General features: G+C 32.0%; 4 protein-coding genes across 4 annotated transcripts; all 4 read left to right on the top strand.

Annotated features, from left to right (window-relative positions):
* Positions 1 to 17: 17 nt before the first annotated feature.
* On the top strand, positions 18 to 1,943 carry LOC108336129 (cytochrome P450 71D11). Its single transcript, XM_017572476.2, has 2 exons — positions 18 to 999; positions 1,121 to 1,943. The coding sequence occupies exons 1-2, from the start codon at positions 91 to 93 to the stop codon at positions 1,736 to 1,738; spliced, it is 1,527 nt and encodes a 508-aa protein (XP_017427965.1). The 5' UTR covers positions 18 to 90; the 3' UTR covers positions 1,739 to 1,943.
* A 5,797-nt stretch (positions 1,944 to 7,740) lies between these two features.
* LOC108335527 (cytochrome P450 71D11) lies at positions 7,741 to 9,604 on the top strand. Its single transcript, XM_017571560.2, has 2 exons — positions 7,741 to 8,688; positions 8,809 to 9,604. Exons 1-2 carry the CDS (start codon positions 7,780 to 7,782, stop codon positions 9,418 to 9,420), a joined length of 1,521 nt encoding a protein of 506 aa, XP_017427049.1. The 5' UTR covers positions 7,741 to 7,779; the 3' UTR covers positions 9,421 to 9,604.
* Positions 9,605 to 11,385: 1,781 nt separating this feature from the next.
* Positions 11,386 to 14,072, top strand: LOC108335340 (cytochrome P450 71D11). Its single transcript, XM_017571340.2, has 2 exons — positions 11,386 to 12,426; positions 12,861 to 14,072. Exons 1-2 carry the CDS (start codon positions 11,515 to 11,517, stop codon positions 13,482 to 13,484), a joined length of 1,536 nt encoding a protein of 511 aa, XP_017426829.1. The 5' UTR covers positions 11,386 to 11,514; the 3' UTR covers positions 13,485 to 14,072.
* A 1,929-nt stretch (positions 14,073 to 16,001) lies between these two features.
* On the top strand, positions 16,002 to 18,335 carry LOC108335458 (cytochrome P450 71D11). Its single transcript, XM_017571479.2, has 3 exons — positions 16,002 to 17,026; positions 17,275 to 17,889; positions 18,116 to 18,335. The coding sequence occupies exons 1-3, from the start codon at positions 16,115 to 16,117 to the stop codon at positions 18,161 to 18,163; spliced, it is 1,575 nt and encodes a 524-aa protein (XP_017426968.1). The 5' UTR covers positions 16,002 to 16,114; the 3' UTR covers positions 18,164 to 18,335.
* Positions 18,336 to 18,712: the final 377 nt, after the last annotated feature.

The raw sequence follows: 18,712 nt of genomic DNA, 5'->3' as shown, positions 1-18,712 counted from the left end.
TAAAAGATAACAAGAAGAATCGTAACACTGAAGTCTTCATTTATCCCTGTCTATGCAAGAAGCAACACCTTACAATTTGTTTCCATCTCCATGGATCTTCAGATCTTTGATATGTTAGCTCCTATTTCCCTTTTCTTCCTGATGCTGGTGGCACTGAAATTGGGGAGGAATCTCACCAAAACCAAGCCAACTCCAAAGACACCTCCAGGACCATGGAAGCTACCTATCATAGGAAATATACCCCATCTTGTTACACCAACACCACACATAAAACTAAGAGACTTAGCCAAAAACTATGGACCCTTGATGCATCTCCAACTGGGAGAGGTCTTCACTGTAGTTGTTTCCTCAGCAGAATGTGCCAAAGAGGTAATGAAAACTCATGATCTTCTCTTTGCATCAAGGCCTCTGATTCTAGCCTCAAAGATAATCGGTTATGATGCCACAAACATATCTTTTTCCCCTTATGGAAATTATTGGAGACAGTTGAGGAAAATTTGCACAGCTGAGCTTTTCACTCCAAAACGTCTCAATTCTTTCAAGCCTATAAGAGAAGAAGAGCTCTCAAGTCTCATCAAAATGATTGCTTCAGAAAATGGCTCACCATTCAATCTCTCTGAGGCACTTCTCACATCCAACTATGCTATAATTTCGAGGGCAGCTTTTGGCAAGACGTGCAAAGAGCAAGAAGAATATATATCAGTGGAAAAGGAAGTGCTTAAGGCTGCAGGAGGATTTGATATTGGAGATTTGTTTCCTTCAGCCACATGGCTCCAAAATTTTACTGGTTTGAGGCCTACCCTTGAGAGATTGCACCGAAAAAGTGATCAAATACTTGAAAACATCATGAGGGAGCACAAAGATAGAAAGTCAAAATCCAAAGAAGGTCTGGTTGAAGCAGAAGAGGACCTTGTAGATGTCCTTCTAAAATTTCAGGATGATAGTGGTGAAGATCAGGATATTTGCTTGACTGATGACAACATCAAGGCTATAATTGATGTAAGGATAATGAGAAGTTTTGTGATCCAAACTTTTTTTTACTTTTCTGTAGTGTAGATAAAGTTATTAAATGAATAGATGTTTAATTAATACTCACTTGTTTGAGAACTGTTTTTTGTAGAATATCTTTGCTGCTGGAGGTGAGACATCGGCAACTACCATAGATTGGACAATGGCAGAGATGATAAGGAATCCAAGGGTGATGAAGAGAGCACAGGCCGAAGTGAGAGAGGTATTCAAGATGAATGGAAGGGTTGATGAAACTTGCATCAATGAAATGAAATATTTGAAGTTAGTTATCAAAGAGACCTTGAGGTTACACCCACCAGCACCTCTTTTACTTCCAAGAGAATGTGGACAAACATGTGAGATTGATGGGTATCATATACCAGTCAAAAGCAGGGTAATTGTGAATGTTTGGGCAATTGGAAGAGATCCAAACAGTTGGAGTGAGCCAGAGAGGTTTTATCCTGAGAGATTCAGTGATAGCTCTGTTGACTACAAAGGGAATAATTTTGAGTTCATTCCATTTGGTGCTGGAAGAAGAATATGCCCAGGTATCACATTTGGTTTGATGAATGTTGAACTCACACTTGCACTTTTGTTATATCACTTTGATTGGAAGCTTCCCAATGGAATGAAAGCTGAGGAAATGGACATGACTGAGCAATTTGCACTAACTGTTAGAAGAAAAGATTATCTGTTTTTGATTCCCTCCATTGCAACACGATGCTCATAAACCAATGTTATCTATGGTTTGTTAGGTTCACCACTGAATAAAGTGTTTGCCTTTTATCTTTTGTTGATTTCGGTAGAACTGAAAAGTTATTAATGATGTGCCTCATGTTATGGAGGCAAATATGATTATGCAATACTTGTAATATTGAACTATGCACATAAATTTCCTTTTGAGTGACTTTAATCAATGACTTGGATTTTTAAGATATCTATATAATACAAATTCTAAAAGAATATAGAAAATCTTAGAGACAGAAAATGTAATACAAATTCTAAAATATTATAAAAAATCCTAAGATAGGAAGAATAAAATCAATAATATTCTACACAGGTAAAAATCTAAAACATTTCACATAAGTGACTAGCATCTTCTAGAATAATATATGGGTCTATAAATACCTATCTACTCTACCGTAATACAACAAATACCATAATTAAGACAATTATAAAATACACTTTTTCTAACTATTATTTTCACATTTTGCTATCTTTACATTTTCTCTAAAGATCAACTAGTCCTTTCACAGCCTCAAAGTGATTGGGTATGCAGTATGTTTAGTCTTTGAGTTTTCAAAATTAAGTAATTTGGTCTAAGTATACTTTATCATCTAATTGTTAAGAGAAAATATAAGTACCATTTTCCATCTGATTGTTAAGCAAGAGTATATGTAATAGATAGAGGTTCAAAGTCTATTATTAAAAAGTGTTATTACCATTCTATAATTTGCATTCTAATATTGCAACAACAATGAACCAAAATTATTTAATTTTCGATAATGGTAGCATTTACACGTATAATTACATTTTCATAGCCATTAAAATTGTATATTAACAAAAATATTAATCCCTCAAAACTTACATACGATGTTTATTTCCTCACCGTCACCTTTCTCACCAAAAAAGAGCAACCACTGTTTAAATTCCATTAATCAACTATCAATTGTAAGAAACAGAGAGCAGAACAAGGTAAAATACAAAGATAAAATTCATACGCTTATAATGGGTAGATTATTCCCCGTCTCCGATCTTGGACAAGAACTGAACGAATTGATCCATACAAAATTGTCACCTGTGGAGCCCCTTTCCCCCTCTCTGTTTTCAAGTGCAACTGTGAATCGGTGAGTATGCAGATAAATTTTGTTGGGTTCTCAGTGATTGTTGTGTAAAATATGGGTGGAGAATAGTGGAATGGTTGGGCGTGTGGAGGAGATGGACCTGGTGTGAAGAAGGTGGTTTCTGCCTTGTGGAGTATGTAGGTGGAGGCATGGAGATGGATTGAATTGGAGGTTGATGTAGCTGATGGAAGAAAGGAAGAAAATGATGATGTTTGGATGTCTGAAAACGATGGTGAGTAAGATGATTTAATTGCTGTTGTGCTGACGTAGAAGATGAAATTGAGGTATAGATATTAAAAACGAATTGTGCCTTTATACTTGGATATAAATATAAAAGCACATTTTTTTAAATCTTTCTCGTTTAAAAAAGTTTTTATAAATTTATTTTATATATAAATAAGCTTTTAACTTATTTTTATTTTAGTTTTGACATCTAAAATAAAAAAATCATACATAAAAAATATGTTATTGTTTTTTATAAAATAATATTAATATAATATAAACATTTTTTATATCAAGTTTGAATAAAAATACACACAATTTTATAAAAAAAAATTTTAAAAAAACTAGATCTTAATATAGTTGCATAATTTGACTGAGAAATGAATAAATAGTGGATATGATTAAGTTACAGTTAAACTAATATGTTAACCGAAAACTTTTTAATATTATTAAGAATAAAATAATTAACATGTTAAAAAAAGTCATAGGCTAGTCCTAGTCCATAGAGTTTTATAAATATTTGACCTTGTTGACTTTTTTAATAAAGGATATTTTTGGTTCTGTGGGATTTTTTGAGTTAATTTGATAAGACTACTTCATGCACCCCAAGTTCACCGCTATGTTGTTCTTTTCTACTTTGTTCTTGTTTTTTTTCATGGTCCTTGTAACATTTCTTTGTGATCCTCTTCGTTGTTGGTTATCGATGGTGAGTTTTTCTTTGTTTATTGACGTTCATCTTTTTCGTCATTTGACATAATCCATTTATAAACATTTAAGTTTGTTTCGTTTCGATATAGTTATTTATGTTTGATTTCAAACTATTAGGAAACAAACTAGATGTTGAAAGCCAGTTTAAAAGATGGCTGAATTTCAAAATCAGATTTAAAAATCCACCAAAATTTGAAATCTCATTAATAAAATTATTAAATTTCGAAACTAATCGAGTTTTAAAATTTGATTTAAGAAGTCATCAAATTTTGAAATCCGATTTAGGAAGTCACAAGTTTCGAAATCCAATTTATAATATCGTCATATTTCAAAATCCGATTAAATATATTATCAAATTTTAAAATTCGATTAAGATGTTAAGTGAATTCAAAATTTTGTTAAACCATAACCGAATTTCAAAACTTGGTTAAGTCTTAATTAAATTTTGAAATTTGATTAATAAAGTCATCGAATTTGAAATCTGATTAAGCTTTTAACTTATTTTTGAAATCCAGTTAAGCTGTTAATCAGATTTCAAAATCCAGTTACTAGCTTGATCGTATTTTAAAATTCAATGACTTTTTTAAATTTTATTTTTTTAAGTTTTTTCTTTTATTTTTATTTTTAATTTGTTAGATTTTTTTTAATAATTTAGTGAACTATTATTATTAATATTGTTATCAAATGAGATATTCAATGAAAATATAATGTTATTAGTCATTATATTATAATATTGAAGATTAACCTTTCAATTTAATACATTTACAAGCTTTGTAATAAATCTCTTTTCAAAAACTAATTCAAAATACAAATTATATTTCAGTATAATGCAAAATTATACTCTCAATTACGCAAAACATTACATTTTCGATTATACTTCCGTAATGTGAAATTCTGAACTTACCAGACTATTGAATCAAGCAAGAACATTTTTTTGTTGGAGTGTATTGAATCACTTAGAAAATTCAAATTTAGAAGAAAGGAGAAACATTATAGAGAATGTTTGTGTTCAATTCTTTTCCATAGTTGGCTTCCTGCTCTGCAATCAGAGGTTCTTCTTGATGCTCAACCCTTAAACTTGAACAAAAATTCATTCTTGGTGCTCCTCAGTTGCTACAAGATTTGCTCAAATTTCTGTCCCATCGGCATCTGTGCTGCAGGGGAAGAAGACGATGGAAGGAAAAAGATAAAGACAAAATAGTCTTTTTACCTCGACTATTAAGATTCAAAAAGAAAATATGGGAGTGCAGGAAGAAATCATTGTATGCAGATAAAACAAAATTGTATAAATAGCTAAAGGAATTGGGTCCAAAAAAATAATATAAAAATGACTTTTTATTTCTCTTTTTATTGGAAACTTTGGGTCAAATAAAATGAACCCATTTTTATTTTATTTCAATTTTATTTATTTTAGTTAAAAAAATTATTTCACCTCTTATTTTTTAACACATATTTTTATAATTTTTTTAAATAAATTTTATTTACCAGATAATGAAAGTAAGTACTGAGATATCTATATAATACTTTGTATCCACCAAATAATAACTAAACAAACATGCCTAAAAGAATAGTGACAGATTGGATAGTCCATTAATTACACTTACATCACAATTAAACAAGTTGATAATAATGGTAATAATAATAATAGTAATAATTAATAATAATAATTACAATTCAAACAATAGTTTATTTTAGAAAGTTTAATTTAGTTAACTTATGATTTTGTGTCTCTTCCTCCATATATATTTTTAATCTTTCTCATCTCAATCCATTGTAAGACTCTCAACCTTGTGGTTTAATTTCTCACAAATTCAAAATAATTAACACTCATTAAAAGAAAAGGACTTCTTTGTTGTGCGGATATATGAATATGGAGAGTGATCCACAATTTGAGTTGACTTACAATGTTTTTACTTTTAAGATGATTTAGTGGATATAAATAAGAGGTACCAAGTCACATTCATATATATATATATATATATATATATATATATATATATATATATATATATATATATATATATATATATATATATATATATATATATATATATATATATATATATATATATATATATATGTTATTTGTCAAGGGTAACTTAAAAAAGTGATATAACAGTTGTATAAATTTTTTTTTTCAAGAATTATAAATATAGTATTTAATATGGTTGAATGTTTCATCCTAAAATGATATGACATAAAATATAATCAAATACGCTTTAAGTGTTTGCACTTAAATAGGTCCAGCGTTTATAATGACTACTACTAAGTAGTCTGACCGATTATTTATCGGTCTATTAGAACTAATGGTGTACCAACTACTTTATGACTTAGTAAAATATGATCAAACACTAATTTAGATAGGGCAAATGGACCATTGGGCCCAAGTTCAAGCCCATCCAGGTAAAGACTCACAAACATAATAAATTATATTATAAATAGCATAATCATCGATGTATCTCTTTTATGTTCTCATTAATTCCACTTAATACTCTCTTGACATTTGAGATTGATTTGAGTGTCCTAGTATCTTCTGTAAGCACAACCCTCATTCACCTTAATGAGGACAAGTATTGTGGAGGAGGAGGACGAACATTTATAAGTGCGAAGGTTGAAGAAGTTTGTGTTGTTGAAGTCTTGAAGTCTTTGCATGGTACCTCTTCGACTATGTAAGAACAATTGGTGCCCATTGTGGGCCGAGTAGTATTCTGTGAAGAAGATCTCAATTATGTGAAGGAAGCAAGCATTATGGTGTCCATCTTGAAAGCTCAGGCAAAGATGCGGCAAGAATTCGTTGAGTTTAAAACAAGAAGTGTTGAGGAGATGGATGCAATGAGAGAAGAGAATGCACGATTGAAAAAGAGAGTTGAGGCCGAGGTCACGGTCGAAAAAGAAAAGGAGAAGGACATTGCTGACAACGCGATCTTGGTGCAAAAAACTCCTCGCACTGTCTCAACTCACAAAAAAAATGAAGCAGAAAGTGAGTACAAACCTATTCCCTAGTCGCACCACTAATTGTTATATGTTTTAACTCTAGTGTGTGAACTTCTATTATGCTTTTATGTTGTTTCATGTTATTTAACATCTTATGCAGCTTTAGACATAACTTTTGATTAGACTTGTGATGCAAATGCTTCTAATCAAGATTTTGTATAACTATATTGCTTCTTCTAAATTATTGCAATTTATTCTTTGTGTTTATACTCTTTTGTATATTTGATGACCTAAGAATGTTTTGTTTAATGTTGTAATTGAAAGTAACAAGAGTTAGGCATATATTATAACTCCAACGGGTACTTATTTTCTCTCTAAAGCAAGCCACGTTTCAATCCAAAAACAAATGAACAAAATGCATTTACAATATAAAACAATCTTCAGGGTATCATGCAAAAACCAGAGATAACAAATGAAAGATAAAGATGTTGACTTATGATAACAGTAATAATCAAACCAATATCAGTATCAATAACAAACAGTTAACCAATTATGGAGACCTTCAATTTTGATTCCAAAAAAAAAAAAAAAAAAAGCTAACCACGTTGCTTCAAAACTAAAGGGAAAAGTCAACCTCTAACTCCTACATAATAAAAGAAAGTGGCTGAATTCTGACATCATGACAATCAATAAAGGAATTGAATAATTCAACCAAAGAACATTAACTGATATAGGTATGGTGAAGTCTAGTATAGTTCCAACTAACCTAAAAGTACGTGCAAACTTGGCAATATATAAAAGATAATAAGTGTTGAAAACTAAGTGTGCGAGTTTAAATATAACTAAAAATGAAAAAGTTAACACTTTGTAAGATGAAAATCAATACAACTCATTAATATTTTGATTTTGAGACACTGTTACGTGTGTAAAGTATTATTTTTATAAAAAAAATATAATAACACTTACGACTTCTTTTTCAATTCTCATTCTATAATCCTCTTCGATTATATTTATCTATGCAAGAAGCAACATTTAGGCCACCTTACAATTTGTTTACATCTTCATGGATCTTCAGATCTTTGATATATTACCTCTTATCTCTCTTTTCTTCCTCATGATATTGGCACTGAAATTGGGGAGGAATCTCACCAAAACCAAGCCAACTCCAAAGACACCTCCAGGACCATGGAAACTACCTATCATAGGAAACATACCCCATGTTGTTACACCAACACCACACAGAAAACTAAGAGACTTAGCCAAAAAATATGGACCCTTGATGCATCTCCAACTTGGAGAGGTCTTCACTGTAGTTGTTTCCTCAGCAGAATGTGCCAAAGAGGTAATGAAAACTCATGATCTTCTCTTTGCATCAAGGTATCTCATTCTAGCCTTAAAAATAATCGGTTATGATGCCACAAACATATCTTTCTCCCCTTACGGAAATTATTGGAGACAGCTAAGGAAAATATGCATTAGTGAGCTTTTCACCCCAAAGCGTCTCAGTTCATTCAAGCCAATAAGAGAAGAAGTTCTCTCAAGTCTCATCAAAATGATTGCTTCAGAAAATGGATCACCATTCAATCTCTCTGAGGCACTGCTCACATCCAACTATGCAATAATTTCTTGGGCAGCGTTTGGCAAGACGTGCAAAGAGCAAGAAGAATATATATCAGTGCAAAAGGAAGTGCTTAAGGTTGCAGGAGGATTTGACGTTGGAGATTTGTTTCCTTCTGCCACATGGCTTCAAAATATTACTGGTTTGAGACCTACCCTTGAGAGATTGCACCGGAAAAGTGATCAAATACATGAAAACATCATGAGGGAGCACAAAGATAAAAGGTCAAAAACCAAAGAAGGCCTGGTGGAAGCAGAAGAGGACCTTGTAGATGTCCTTCTAAAATTTCAGAATAATAGTGGTGAAAATCAGGATATTTGCTTGACTGATGACAACATTAAGGCTATAATTGATGTAAGGATAATGAAAAGTTTTGTGATCCAAACTAGTTTTTACTTTTCTGTAGTGTAGATAAAGTTATTAAATGAATTGATGTCGAATTAGTACTCACTTGTTTGAGAACTGTTTTTGTAGAATATCTTTGCTGCTGGAGGTGAGACAACAGCAACTACCATAGATTGGGCAATGGCAGAGATGATAAGGAATCCAAGGGTGATGAAGAGAGCACAGGCTGAAGTGAGAGAGGTATTCAAGATGAATGGAAGGGTTGATGAAACTTGCATCAATGAAATGAAATATTTGAAGTTAGTTATCAAAGAGACCTTGAGGTTACACCCACCAGCACCTCTTTTACTTCCAAGAGAATGTGGACAAACGTGTGAGATTGATGGGTATCATATACCAGTCAAAAGCAAGGTAATTGTGAATGCCTGGGCTATTGGAAGAGATCCAAACTATTGGAGTGACCCAGAGAGGTTTTATCCAGAGAGATTCATTGATAGCTGTGTTGACTACAAAGGGAATGATTTTGAGTTCATTCCATTTGGTGCTGGAAGAAGAATATGCCCAGGTATCACATTTGGTTTGATGAATGTTGAACTCACACTTGCACTTTTGTTGTATCACTTTGATTGGAAGCTTCCCAATGGAATGAAAGCTGAGGAGTTGGACATGACTGAGCAATTTGGATTAACTGTCAGAAGAAAAAATGGTCTGTTTTTGATTCCCTCCATTGCAACACAATAATGCTCATAAACCAATGTGATATCTTTGGTATGTTAGGTTCACTCCTGAAGAAAGTGTTGATCATTTTATCTTTTGTTCATTTCACTAGATCTGAAAAGTTTTTTAATAATATGATGGCAAAAATGACTATGTAATACCTGTAATATTGAACGATACAAATAAACTTTCACTGGAATGACTAGAAATTTCCCGTTCTTTTTCGTTTAGACACATGCACATTAATCAATAACTTGGATTTCTAAGATTTGTGATTAGCTATGTGCAATAATAAATTTATGGAAAACTATAACCGAGAAGAATTTACTATGTAGGTAGTGAACTTCATTTAAATTTATGATTTTTAATATATATCTCTTAACCAATAATAAGGAGTGTTTAAAGAGGATGTTAATAGTATTTTTCATAAACTTATATTGATGGTAGATATTAATAATTTTGGGATAAAAATAATATATTAAAACTAATTATGTAGTATTGGTGGTAGATATTAATAATTATTAGTATTTTTCTCTCTTATTCTTTATTTACAATGATGAAAGTGGTGATGTGGTGTAATTGCATTTGAATCTTTTCTTAACTATTATTAAGGTGCAATTAGCTAGTAATTATAGAGGTGCAAGAATTAATGGGGTTTCTGATAGCAACCTCCTCAAGCTAGGTTAGAAGAGATGTTATGGAATATGTGATGGTGTGGTGTAAACATCGAATATTATCAACCAAGTATAAATCGAGTATATAATATTATAACCGAGTATAAATCACTTCTGGTATACACCGAATATTATTAACCATTATTTCTTTTCCTAGGCAACTTAACTAGTCCGAGTTTAACCACTCCTGGTATCAACCTTCTAGAACGTTTAACTCCATTGAGCTAAACAAATTAAGTGTTGTATATTAAACTTCAAAATTCGAGTTGTTAAACAGTCTAGTCTTTCTAAACAATCTTGTCTTAACAGTACTTGAATCTTCATAAACGACCTTATAAGCTCAATGTCATCTTTGAGATTCAACGCCAACTCAGAAAGAGGATAAATTCAATACAATGAAATTTGATAACTTGGAATACTTTTTCTTGTTTTAAGAATAGACTCGGACGATGTAAGCTTTTAGATAGAATAACAAGTATAAGAATTCAATAATAGCATAAGTTCTCTTGTGTAAGTTATCCTTATATAACTTTTTTCGAAAGATGACCGTTATTCAGAAAGAGTTTACTTCTTAAGAGTATGTGGCTTCTTGTACAAAAATTTGTACTTTTCAGCAATTTAGGAAGAATAATGTTACTTTAACCGTAATAGCTTGTTACTCTTATTAAAGTCATGGGATTTATTTATTGATTTCCTCTCTTTTCACTTTATAAAAAGGACTTATCAGTCTTTTAATAAATAATTAATTAATTATTAAAATAAAACTAGAGGTTATGTAAAATAGATATAATACATGATTATCTATTGTATGTTTATGTTATCGATTAATAGCTTTTGAAAATAAAAGGTAAATCATATTATCATAAAGGAAATTCATAAAGAAAGTCAATAAAACAAAAAAAAAATTATTTCTTTTCTACTCAAAATATCATGATAGATCGAGGTAAGTTCTTAGACCCTTCATAACATATACTCTGAGAATTATAGATTCTAAAAGTTGCTGCGAAATATAATAGTTTCTTGATTTAATTAGAATGTTTGAAACTACTAGTTTACAAACTAAATTAAAAAAAAAAAACTGAAAGTTCACATTAAATAAATCTCAAGAATATTAAATCATTATTAACAATTACAAAATTATAATATTTTATTTTAATACATACATAAAATAACTTAAAACGTTGTCCACGACTCATGATCAAAGTTATCCACAATTCGTATGGTTCTTGCTGAAGAAAACGTCAAAAGCAACCTAAATACGTGTTAAATAGGTTGATCAAAAACTATGAATACAGAGCGATGTGTATGAAAAGAAAATAAGTCAAAAGATTCTTTACTATGAAGTTTGCAGCAGCAAAAACCACCAGAAAGCAATAAAAGGGAAAACAAAAACCTCATTTTCATCAGGACTTTCAGAAAACCTAACTAGTTTTCTTCTGTCACCATGGATTATGAGTTAGCTAAGATATTATCCTTTACCATGCCCTTTATTCTCTTCATGATTTTGGCACTCAAAATAGGGACCAGTCTCAAGAAAACTGGGTCATCTCAAAAAATACCACCAGGACCATGGAAGCTACCTGTCATAGGAAACATACACAATCTTCTTTCATCTGCACCACACAGAAAATTAAGAGACTTAGCCAAAATATATGGTCCTTTGATGCATCTCCAACTTGGGGAGGTCTTCACAATCATTGTTTCCTCACCAGAATATGCCGAGGAGATCATGAAAACCCATGATCTCATCTTTGCATCAAGGCCTACAATTCTAGCTTCTGATATATTGTGCTATGAATCCACTGATATTGTGTTTTCTCCTTATGGAAACTACTGGAGACAGCTACGAAAAATCTGCACAGTAGAACTTTTCACCCAGAAACGTGTCAACTCATTCAGACCAATAAGAGAAACTGAGTTCACCAATCTCGTTAAAATGATTGATTCTCATCAGGGGTCATCCATCAACCTCACTGAAGCAGTTCTTTCATCGATATACAACATCATTTCAAGAGCTGCGTTTGGCATGAAATGCAAAGACCAAGAAGAGTTCATATCAGTGGTAAAAGAAGGAGCACTAGCTGTATCAGGTTTGAGCATTGGAGATTTGTTTCCTTCTGCCAAATGGCTTCAACTTGTTACTGGTTTGAAGCCTAAGCTTGAGAAGCTGCATCGACAAATTGATCGGATTCTGGGAGACATCATCAATGAACACCAACAGACAAATCCAAAAGCCCCAGAAGGCCAGGGTGAAGCAGACGAAGATTTGGTAGATGTTCTCCTAAAATTCCAGGATGGTAATGAGAGAAACCATGATATTTGCTTAACTATTAACAATGTCAAGGCTATAATCCTGGTAAGGATAACGACATCTTGTATATTTATTTTATTATGAAGATAATCTTGAACCAATAGTTAATACTTACACCAGAGTGTTATGCTCTCTTCAAAATCATGCAACAAGTTCCAATTTCTATGTTTTATTATTATATACCTTCTGCATATACATTTTCCATCCAACTTCTGCAAAACTGATAACTACATTTTACAGGATCAGTGACAAGTTATAACTACTGATTGAACATCCCTTGTTGAAATATTTTGACAGCTGCAAGGTTTGTTTGTGTGTGTAAATTTTAAACAATCTAAACAGATGATTTACACATAATCATCAGTTATAGCTTCACTTTACACATTATTATACACTCCACACTTTATAAAGGTAAAAGTTTTAAAACCCTTCATGGATATCATTGCATTAGCTAAAGCTAACTGGTAATTATTATGCAGGATATCTTTTCTGCTGGAGGAGACACAGCAGCTTCTACCATTAATTGGGCAATAGCAGAGATGATAAGGGATCCGAGAGTAATGAAGAAAGCACAATATGAGGTGAGAGAGGTATTCAATATGAAAGGATTGATTGATGAAACATGCATGGATGAACTCAAATACTTGAAATCAGTGGTCAAAGAGACCTTAAGGTTACATCCACCAGCTCCTCTTTTACTTCCAAGAGAATGCAGAGAAGCATGTGAGATTAAAGGGTATCATATTCCAGCTAAAAGCAAGGTAATTGTGAATGCTTGGGCAATTGGAAGAGATCCAAACTATTGGAGTGAAGCAGAGAGGTTTTATCCAGAGAGATTCATTGATAGCTCTATTGATTACAAAGGGAGTAGTTTTGAGTACCTTCCATTTGGTGCTGGAAGAAGAATATGCCCAGGTATCACATTTGGTTTGATAAATATTGAAGTGGCACTTGCATATTTGTTGTATCACTTTGATTGGAAGCTTCCGAATGAAATGAAAAGTGGGGACTTGGACATGACTGAGGAATTTGGAGTGACTGTTAGAAGAAAAAATGACATATGCTTGATACCAGTCACTTATAGCCATGCAAGAAAGTTATGAACTTTAGCTTCATCATTATACTTTTGCTTCAGACATATCATACAAGGGATTGGCATTACTCTCTACTCAAAACCTTAAGGCAATGGATTAATGGACGTTGTTAGAAGTTTCACGTCGACTAGAGATAAGGCCAAATTATAATATATAAGTGAGGTGCAAATCTCACCTTACAAGCTGGTTTTGTGGGATTGAGTTAGTCTTAAACCCACTTTTTAATATAGTATCAGAATCATAGTTAGAGTCTATCCTAACGAGTTTTATGTGGACATTTTTGTTTCCATCCGTTGTCGAGCCGCTATCGGACCATCCAATTTCTACTATCACGCTCGAAATATTTATACCTCGGCATGAAGATGGTGTGTTGGAAATCTCACATCGACTAGAGATAAGACAGTGCAAACCTCACCTTACAAGTCGGTTTTGTAGGGTTGAGTTAAACTTAAACTCACTTTCTAATAGATCTTTCACTTTTATATAGTGTTCTACTTTCTTATTTCTATCTAATGTGAGATTTGGACTCACACTTGGATTTTCAATTGTATCATTGTTAATTTTATTAGATCTGAAAAAATTTTAATGCATCCAAAATCTGACTACAATGTTAGGAAGAAGCATTCATAACTTTCTTGCTATGTTGCACTGAGAGCTGAAATGGGGAGCCAACTAGTTCATGATATTTATCAGTTAAAGAAGACATATACTACAATTCATTTTATTCTTTTATATCTGCATAAAATTTGACTGGTTTAGTTTCTCTAATGAAAACCTTACAATTAGAGTAATGACATAATAAACTGAATGTTGAGCTATCAGAACACTTTTGTTTATCAGCACTATCAGAACACAATCATACTGATATAATATATGTATGTGTCATGTCACCATTTAAAGATACGATATGAACTAAAACAATAATATTTTATAGTATAAAGATCCAGATGATCAATTTTTCGTAGATCGAAATAATAGAATTTATATATTATATAAATAATTCATCTTTACTTTAAAACTCTTTTTACAAAATAAGGATTTATTATATTTATGATATTTTGAAATATTATGTCATTTATATAAGATATATACTTTTAAAATAAATAATTTTAATTTTTATACCTAATTTCTTACTAATAAATAATCATACATGGATTTGTGAATTTCCATAACATTATTTTATATAGTTGAGCTAGTTCAGCAAAAAAAATTGAATTTAATTGTTTTGATAAGGTCAAATCGAATCTACGAAAATTTGAATTAAGTTGAGTTGATTCTGATCGAAAGTCAGTCTAGTTTGAAGGTCGAATTAGACCAGAAATCAAATTGAGTTAATCTAAATAAAAGATTGAATTAAGTTGGTTTAGGTCAGAATTAATTTGAATCGTTCATATGGAATATTAGAGTTAATCTATTTTGAAGTAACTCGAGAACCTTTCATCTAGATTTATTTAAAGACTTTCAACATGATCGACTTAACTCGACTTTTAACCTAAATTGAAATTCTTTTATTTAAAGTTAATTAAAGTATTATAAGAAGAAGAAACCTACGTTCACATCGATGCTAATCTATTTTTAAAAATATAACTTCATGCACCGAAATATTTTCAAGTAAATTTATTAAAAAATTATTAAGACTCACATGGATAATTACATTTTGATACACAACCTATTTTTTTAAATATTCAACTTGAATTCGATTAGAATGGACATATTATACACATTAAATGCGTAAAATGTAAAATAACTAAATCCTTATCTAATCTAAGGCACGTCACCTCACGTTATTTTAACCTGCAATTACCATTTCTTCATCTCCTTAAACATATAAAATTCTCGAGTTGCATATATTTTCATTCTTTATTCAGTTCATAAGAAAACTCATTTATTTTACATCTGCTAACATATATTTGAAAGAAGAAGAAAAAAGGACATTTAAGGGTTTACCTGACTTTGAAGTGAACATTATGATTTTTGAAAGTCAACCATCATACTATTAACTTCCTTGAATGCTGGAGAAATCACAAGGTATGTCACCATTTTCCTAGCACTAAATCCTTATCACCATCTAAGTCACGTTACCTCACTTTATTTTAACCTGCAATTACCATTTCTTCATCTCCTTAAACATATAAAATTCTAAGACTTACATATTTTCATTCTTTATTCAGTTCATGACTCTTGAGTTTTTATCGAGAGATCCAATATACAATATTAATAAGATCTTAGTCAAATTTACGTAAAGAATTAAAAAATCATTTGTAATCTAAAATCTTAAAAACAATGAATATAAAAGTTTTCATTTTTTCTTATCATGTACTAAAAGTTTTTATCCCCACCAAATTGGGGCTTAGATTAACTTAAATTTCTATCAAGGACACTCTTAATGGAATCAAATCTTAAACTTCTTACAACTTCTACTTATAGTGGGTTAAGTGAGGATAATGGAAAAATAATATTTTCTTATGAACACTTGGTTGGTACTAATAAGTTATATGAATATTTTCTAATATTTATGAAAACCAAATGCATCCAAAGTTGCTTTTCTGCATCAGCATAAACCACTATAAGAAGAGACAAGAAGCAAAGCAATCACAATCCTCAACTTTCTCAGAACTTTGGAACTCCTTTTTCTCACAATGGAGTCTCAACCACTTCACATGTTTGGCCTTGCAATATCCTTTTTCCTCTTCATGATTCTGGCACTCAAAATAGGGACCAATCTGAAGAAAACTGAGTCATCTCAAAAAATACCACCGGGACCATGGAAGCTACCTGTCATAGGAAACATACACAATCTTCTTTCATCTGCACCACACAGAAAATTAAGAGACTTAGCCAAAATATATGGTCCCTTGATGCATCTCCAACTTGGGGAGGTATTCACAATCATTGTTTCCTCACCAGAATATGCCAAGGAGATCATGAAAACCCATGATCTCATCTTTGCATCAAGGCCTACAATTCTAGCTTCTGATATAATGGCTTATGAGTCCACTGATATTATGTTTTCACCTTATGGAAAATATTGGAGACAGCTGAGAAAAATATGCACAGTGGAGCTTTTCACTCACAAGCGTGTCAACTCATTCAATCCAATAAGAGAAGAAGAACTCACCAATCTTGTCAAAATGATTGATTCACATAAAGGGTCACCCTTCAATCTCACCGAGGCACTACTTTCATCAGTGTATAACATCATTTCAAGAGCTGCGTTTGGCATGAAATGCAAAGACCAAGAAGAGTTCATATCATTGATAAACGAAGCCATGACAGTTGGATCAGGTTTTAACATAGGAGATCTGTTTCCTTCTGCTAAATGGCTTCAACTTTTGAGTGGTCTGAGGCCTAAGATTGAGAGGTTGCATCAACAACTTGATCACATACTAGAAGGTATCATCAATGAACACAAGGAGGCAAAGTCAAAAGCCAGAGAAGGCCATGGTGAAGCACAGGAAGATTTGGTAGATGTTCTGCTAAAATTCCAGGATGATAATGATAGCAACCAGGATATTTACTTAACTAACAACAATATCAAGGCTATAATCCTGGTAAGGATAATAACATCTTCTATATCCTTTCTCTTATGAGCATAATCTTACTCCCTTCTCTATAAACTAGACAAATGTTCAATACTTACTCCAGAATATATCTTGTTGGAGATTTCATAGATAAGAGGAACTTACTGTATATAAGTGTATACAGATATTCATAATGATCTTCCAAACAACAGCTCACTTTATACTAGCAAATCAATTGTATGACTATCTATTTGGATGTCTTGATAATCACTTTACAGGACATCTTTGCTGCTGGAGGTGAGACTTCTGCAACTACGATAAATTGGGCAATGGCTGAGATAATAAGGGATCCACGAGTAATGAAGAAAGCACAAGCTGAGGTGAGAGAGGTATTCAAAATGAAAGGAAGGGTTGAAGAAACTTCCATGAATGAACTCATGTATTTGAAATCAATTGTGAAAGAGACCCTGAGGTTACACCCTCCAACTCCTCTTTTACTTCCAAGAAAATGTGGACAGACATGTGAGATTAATGGATATCATATACCAGTAGAAAGTAAGGTAATTGTGAATGCTTGGGCAATTGGAAGAGATCCAAACTACTGGACTGAAGCTGATAGGTTTTATCCAGAGAGATTCATTGATAACTCTATTGACTATAATGGGACAAATTTTGAGTACATTCCATTTGGTGCTGGAAGAAGAATATGCCCAGGCAGCACCTTTGGTTTAGTCAATATTGAGGTTGCCCTTGCATTTTTGCTGTATCACTTTGATTGGAAGCTTCCAAAGGGAATGAAAAATGAGGACCTGGACCTCACTGAACAATTTGAAGCAACTGTTAGAAGAAAAGAAGATCTATACTTGATACCAGTCACTTTCCATCCTTTGCTGGTAAGATAAACCATGTATTTTTGTATTTTGGTTCATTTTAGTTTAACCGAAGAATTTATAATGCTTTTTCCATGATGTTTTCTTCATTGTTATCATCATCTATTGGTAGGGAGGGAACTATAAGTCTAACTAAACTTTACATAACTCACTTATACTGCAAATTGATTTTATCTCTATTTCCAACCATACCATTCATAACAGAAAAATTGTCAAATGTTTTGTGCAGGGAAATGGTGCAGACTGCAGAGTAGGGAAAAATCAGTTCCAGGATTAAAAGTACTGAAGTTGATGGCACATATTCAATCTGATGCAGAAACTGTTCATATTCTGTAATGAACTTATCATGTAAAACGTATCTTAACTTTCATCATCAGATGCCTCAATCGCACTATTCCAATGGAAATTTTTGCTTTATTTCAAATACACAGAAATATTAAGGACTTGATTTTAAACATATTCCATTATTGCAAGCTTGATAAGAATTAGAAATGAAAAAGAAATACTGGAAGTTCCGCAGTATATGCTGAATTGTGATTGATGTTTTTCAAGTACTATAATACAACCAAGTATAAAACATTACATTACAGTATTGCTGCTCAAATGGTAGAATCAATAGGGTATATCAAAATCGTGCATCACGTCAAATAATAATTTAATGGTACTCCATGAAGTAGAAATTGAGAATCTTAAGATCCTTCGGTGTTCTTGCTTTCTTACAATGATGAATCTTAATGGAAGGGAACTTTGAACTCAATATTGTATTTTAGGTTGAAGTAAAAAGGAAGGAAATAAACTGTAATATATATAAATTTTGTTTTCTGTT

Source organism: Vigna angularis, chromosome 10 (genome assembly GCF_016808095.1).
Source record: "Vigna angularis cultivar LongXiaoDou No.4 chromosome 10, ASM1680809v1, whole genome shotgun sequence".
NCBI lineage: Eukaryota > Viridiplantae > Streptophyta > Magnoliopsida > Fabales > Fabaceae > Vigna > Vigna angularis.
This window is presented reverse-complemented; position numbering and strand designations above follow the sequence as displayed.

Excerpts from the sequence above, each read along its gene's own strand:
- LOC108335458 (XM_017571479.2), top strand. The coding sequence starts at position 16,115 with ATGGAGTCTCAACCACTTCACATGTTTGGCCTTGCAATATCCTTTTTC. Across the intron at positions 17,027-17,274 it reads ATATCAAGGCTATAATCCTG|GACATCTTTGCTGCTGGAGG; the intron begins GTAAGGATAATA and ends ATCACTTTACAG. Across the intron at positions 17,890-18,115 it reads TCACTTTCCATCCTTTGCTG|GGAAATGGTGCAGACTGCAG; the intron begins GTAAGATAAACC and ends TGTTTTGTGCAG.
- LOC108335527 (XM_017571560.2), top strand. The coding sequence starts at position 7,780 with ATGGATCTTCAGATCTTTGATATATTACCTCTTATCTCTCTTTTCTTC. Across the intron at positions 8,689-8,808 it reads ACATTAAGGCTATAATTGAT|AATATCTTTGCTGCTGGAGG; the intron begins GTAAGGATAATG and ends CTGTTTTTGTAG.
- LOC108335340 (XM_017571340.2), top strand. The coding sequence starts at position 11,515 with ATGGATTATGAGTTAGCTAAGATATTATCCTTTACCATGCCCTTTATT. Across the intron at positions 12,427-12,860 it reads ATGTCAAGGCTATAATCCTG|GATATCTTTTCTGCTGGAGG; the intron begins GTAAGGATAACG and ends ATTATTATGCAG.
- LOC108336129 (XM_017572476.2), top strand. The coding sequence starts at position 91 with ATGGATCTTCAGATCTTTGATATGTTAGCTCCTATTTCCCTTTTCTTC. Across the intron at positions 1,000-1,120 it reads ACATCAAGGCTATAATTGAT|AATATCTTTGCTGCTGGAGG; the intron begins GTAAGGATAATG and ends TGTTTTTTGTAG.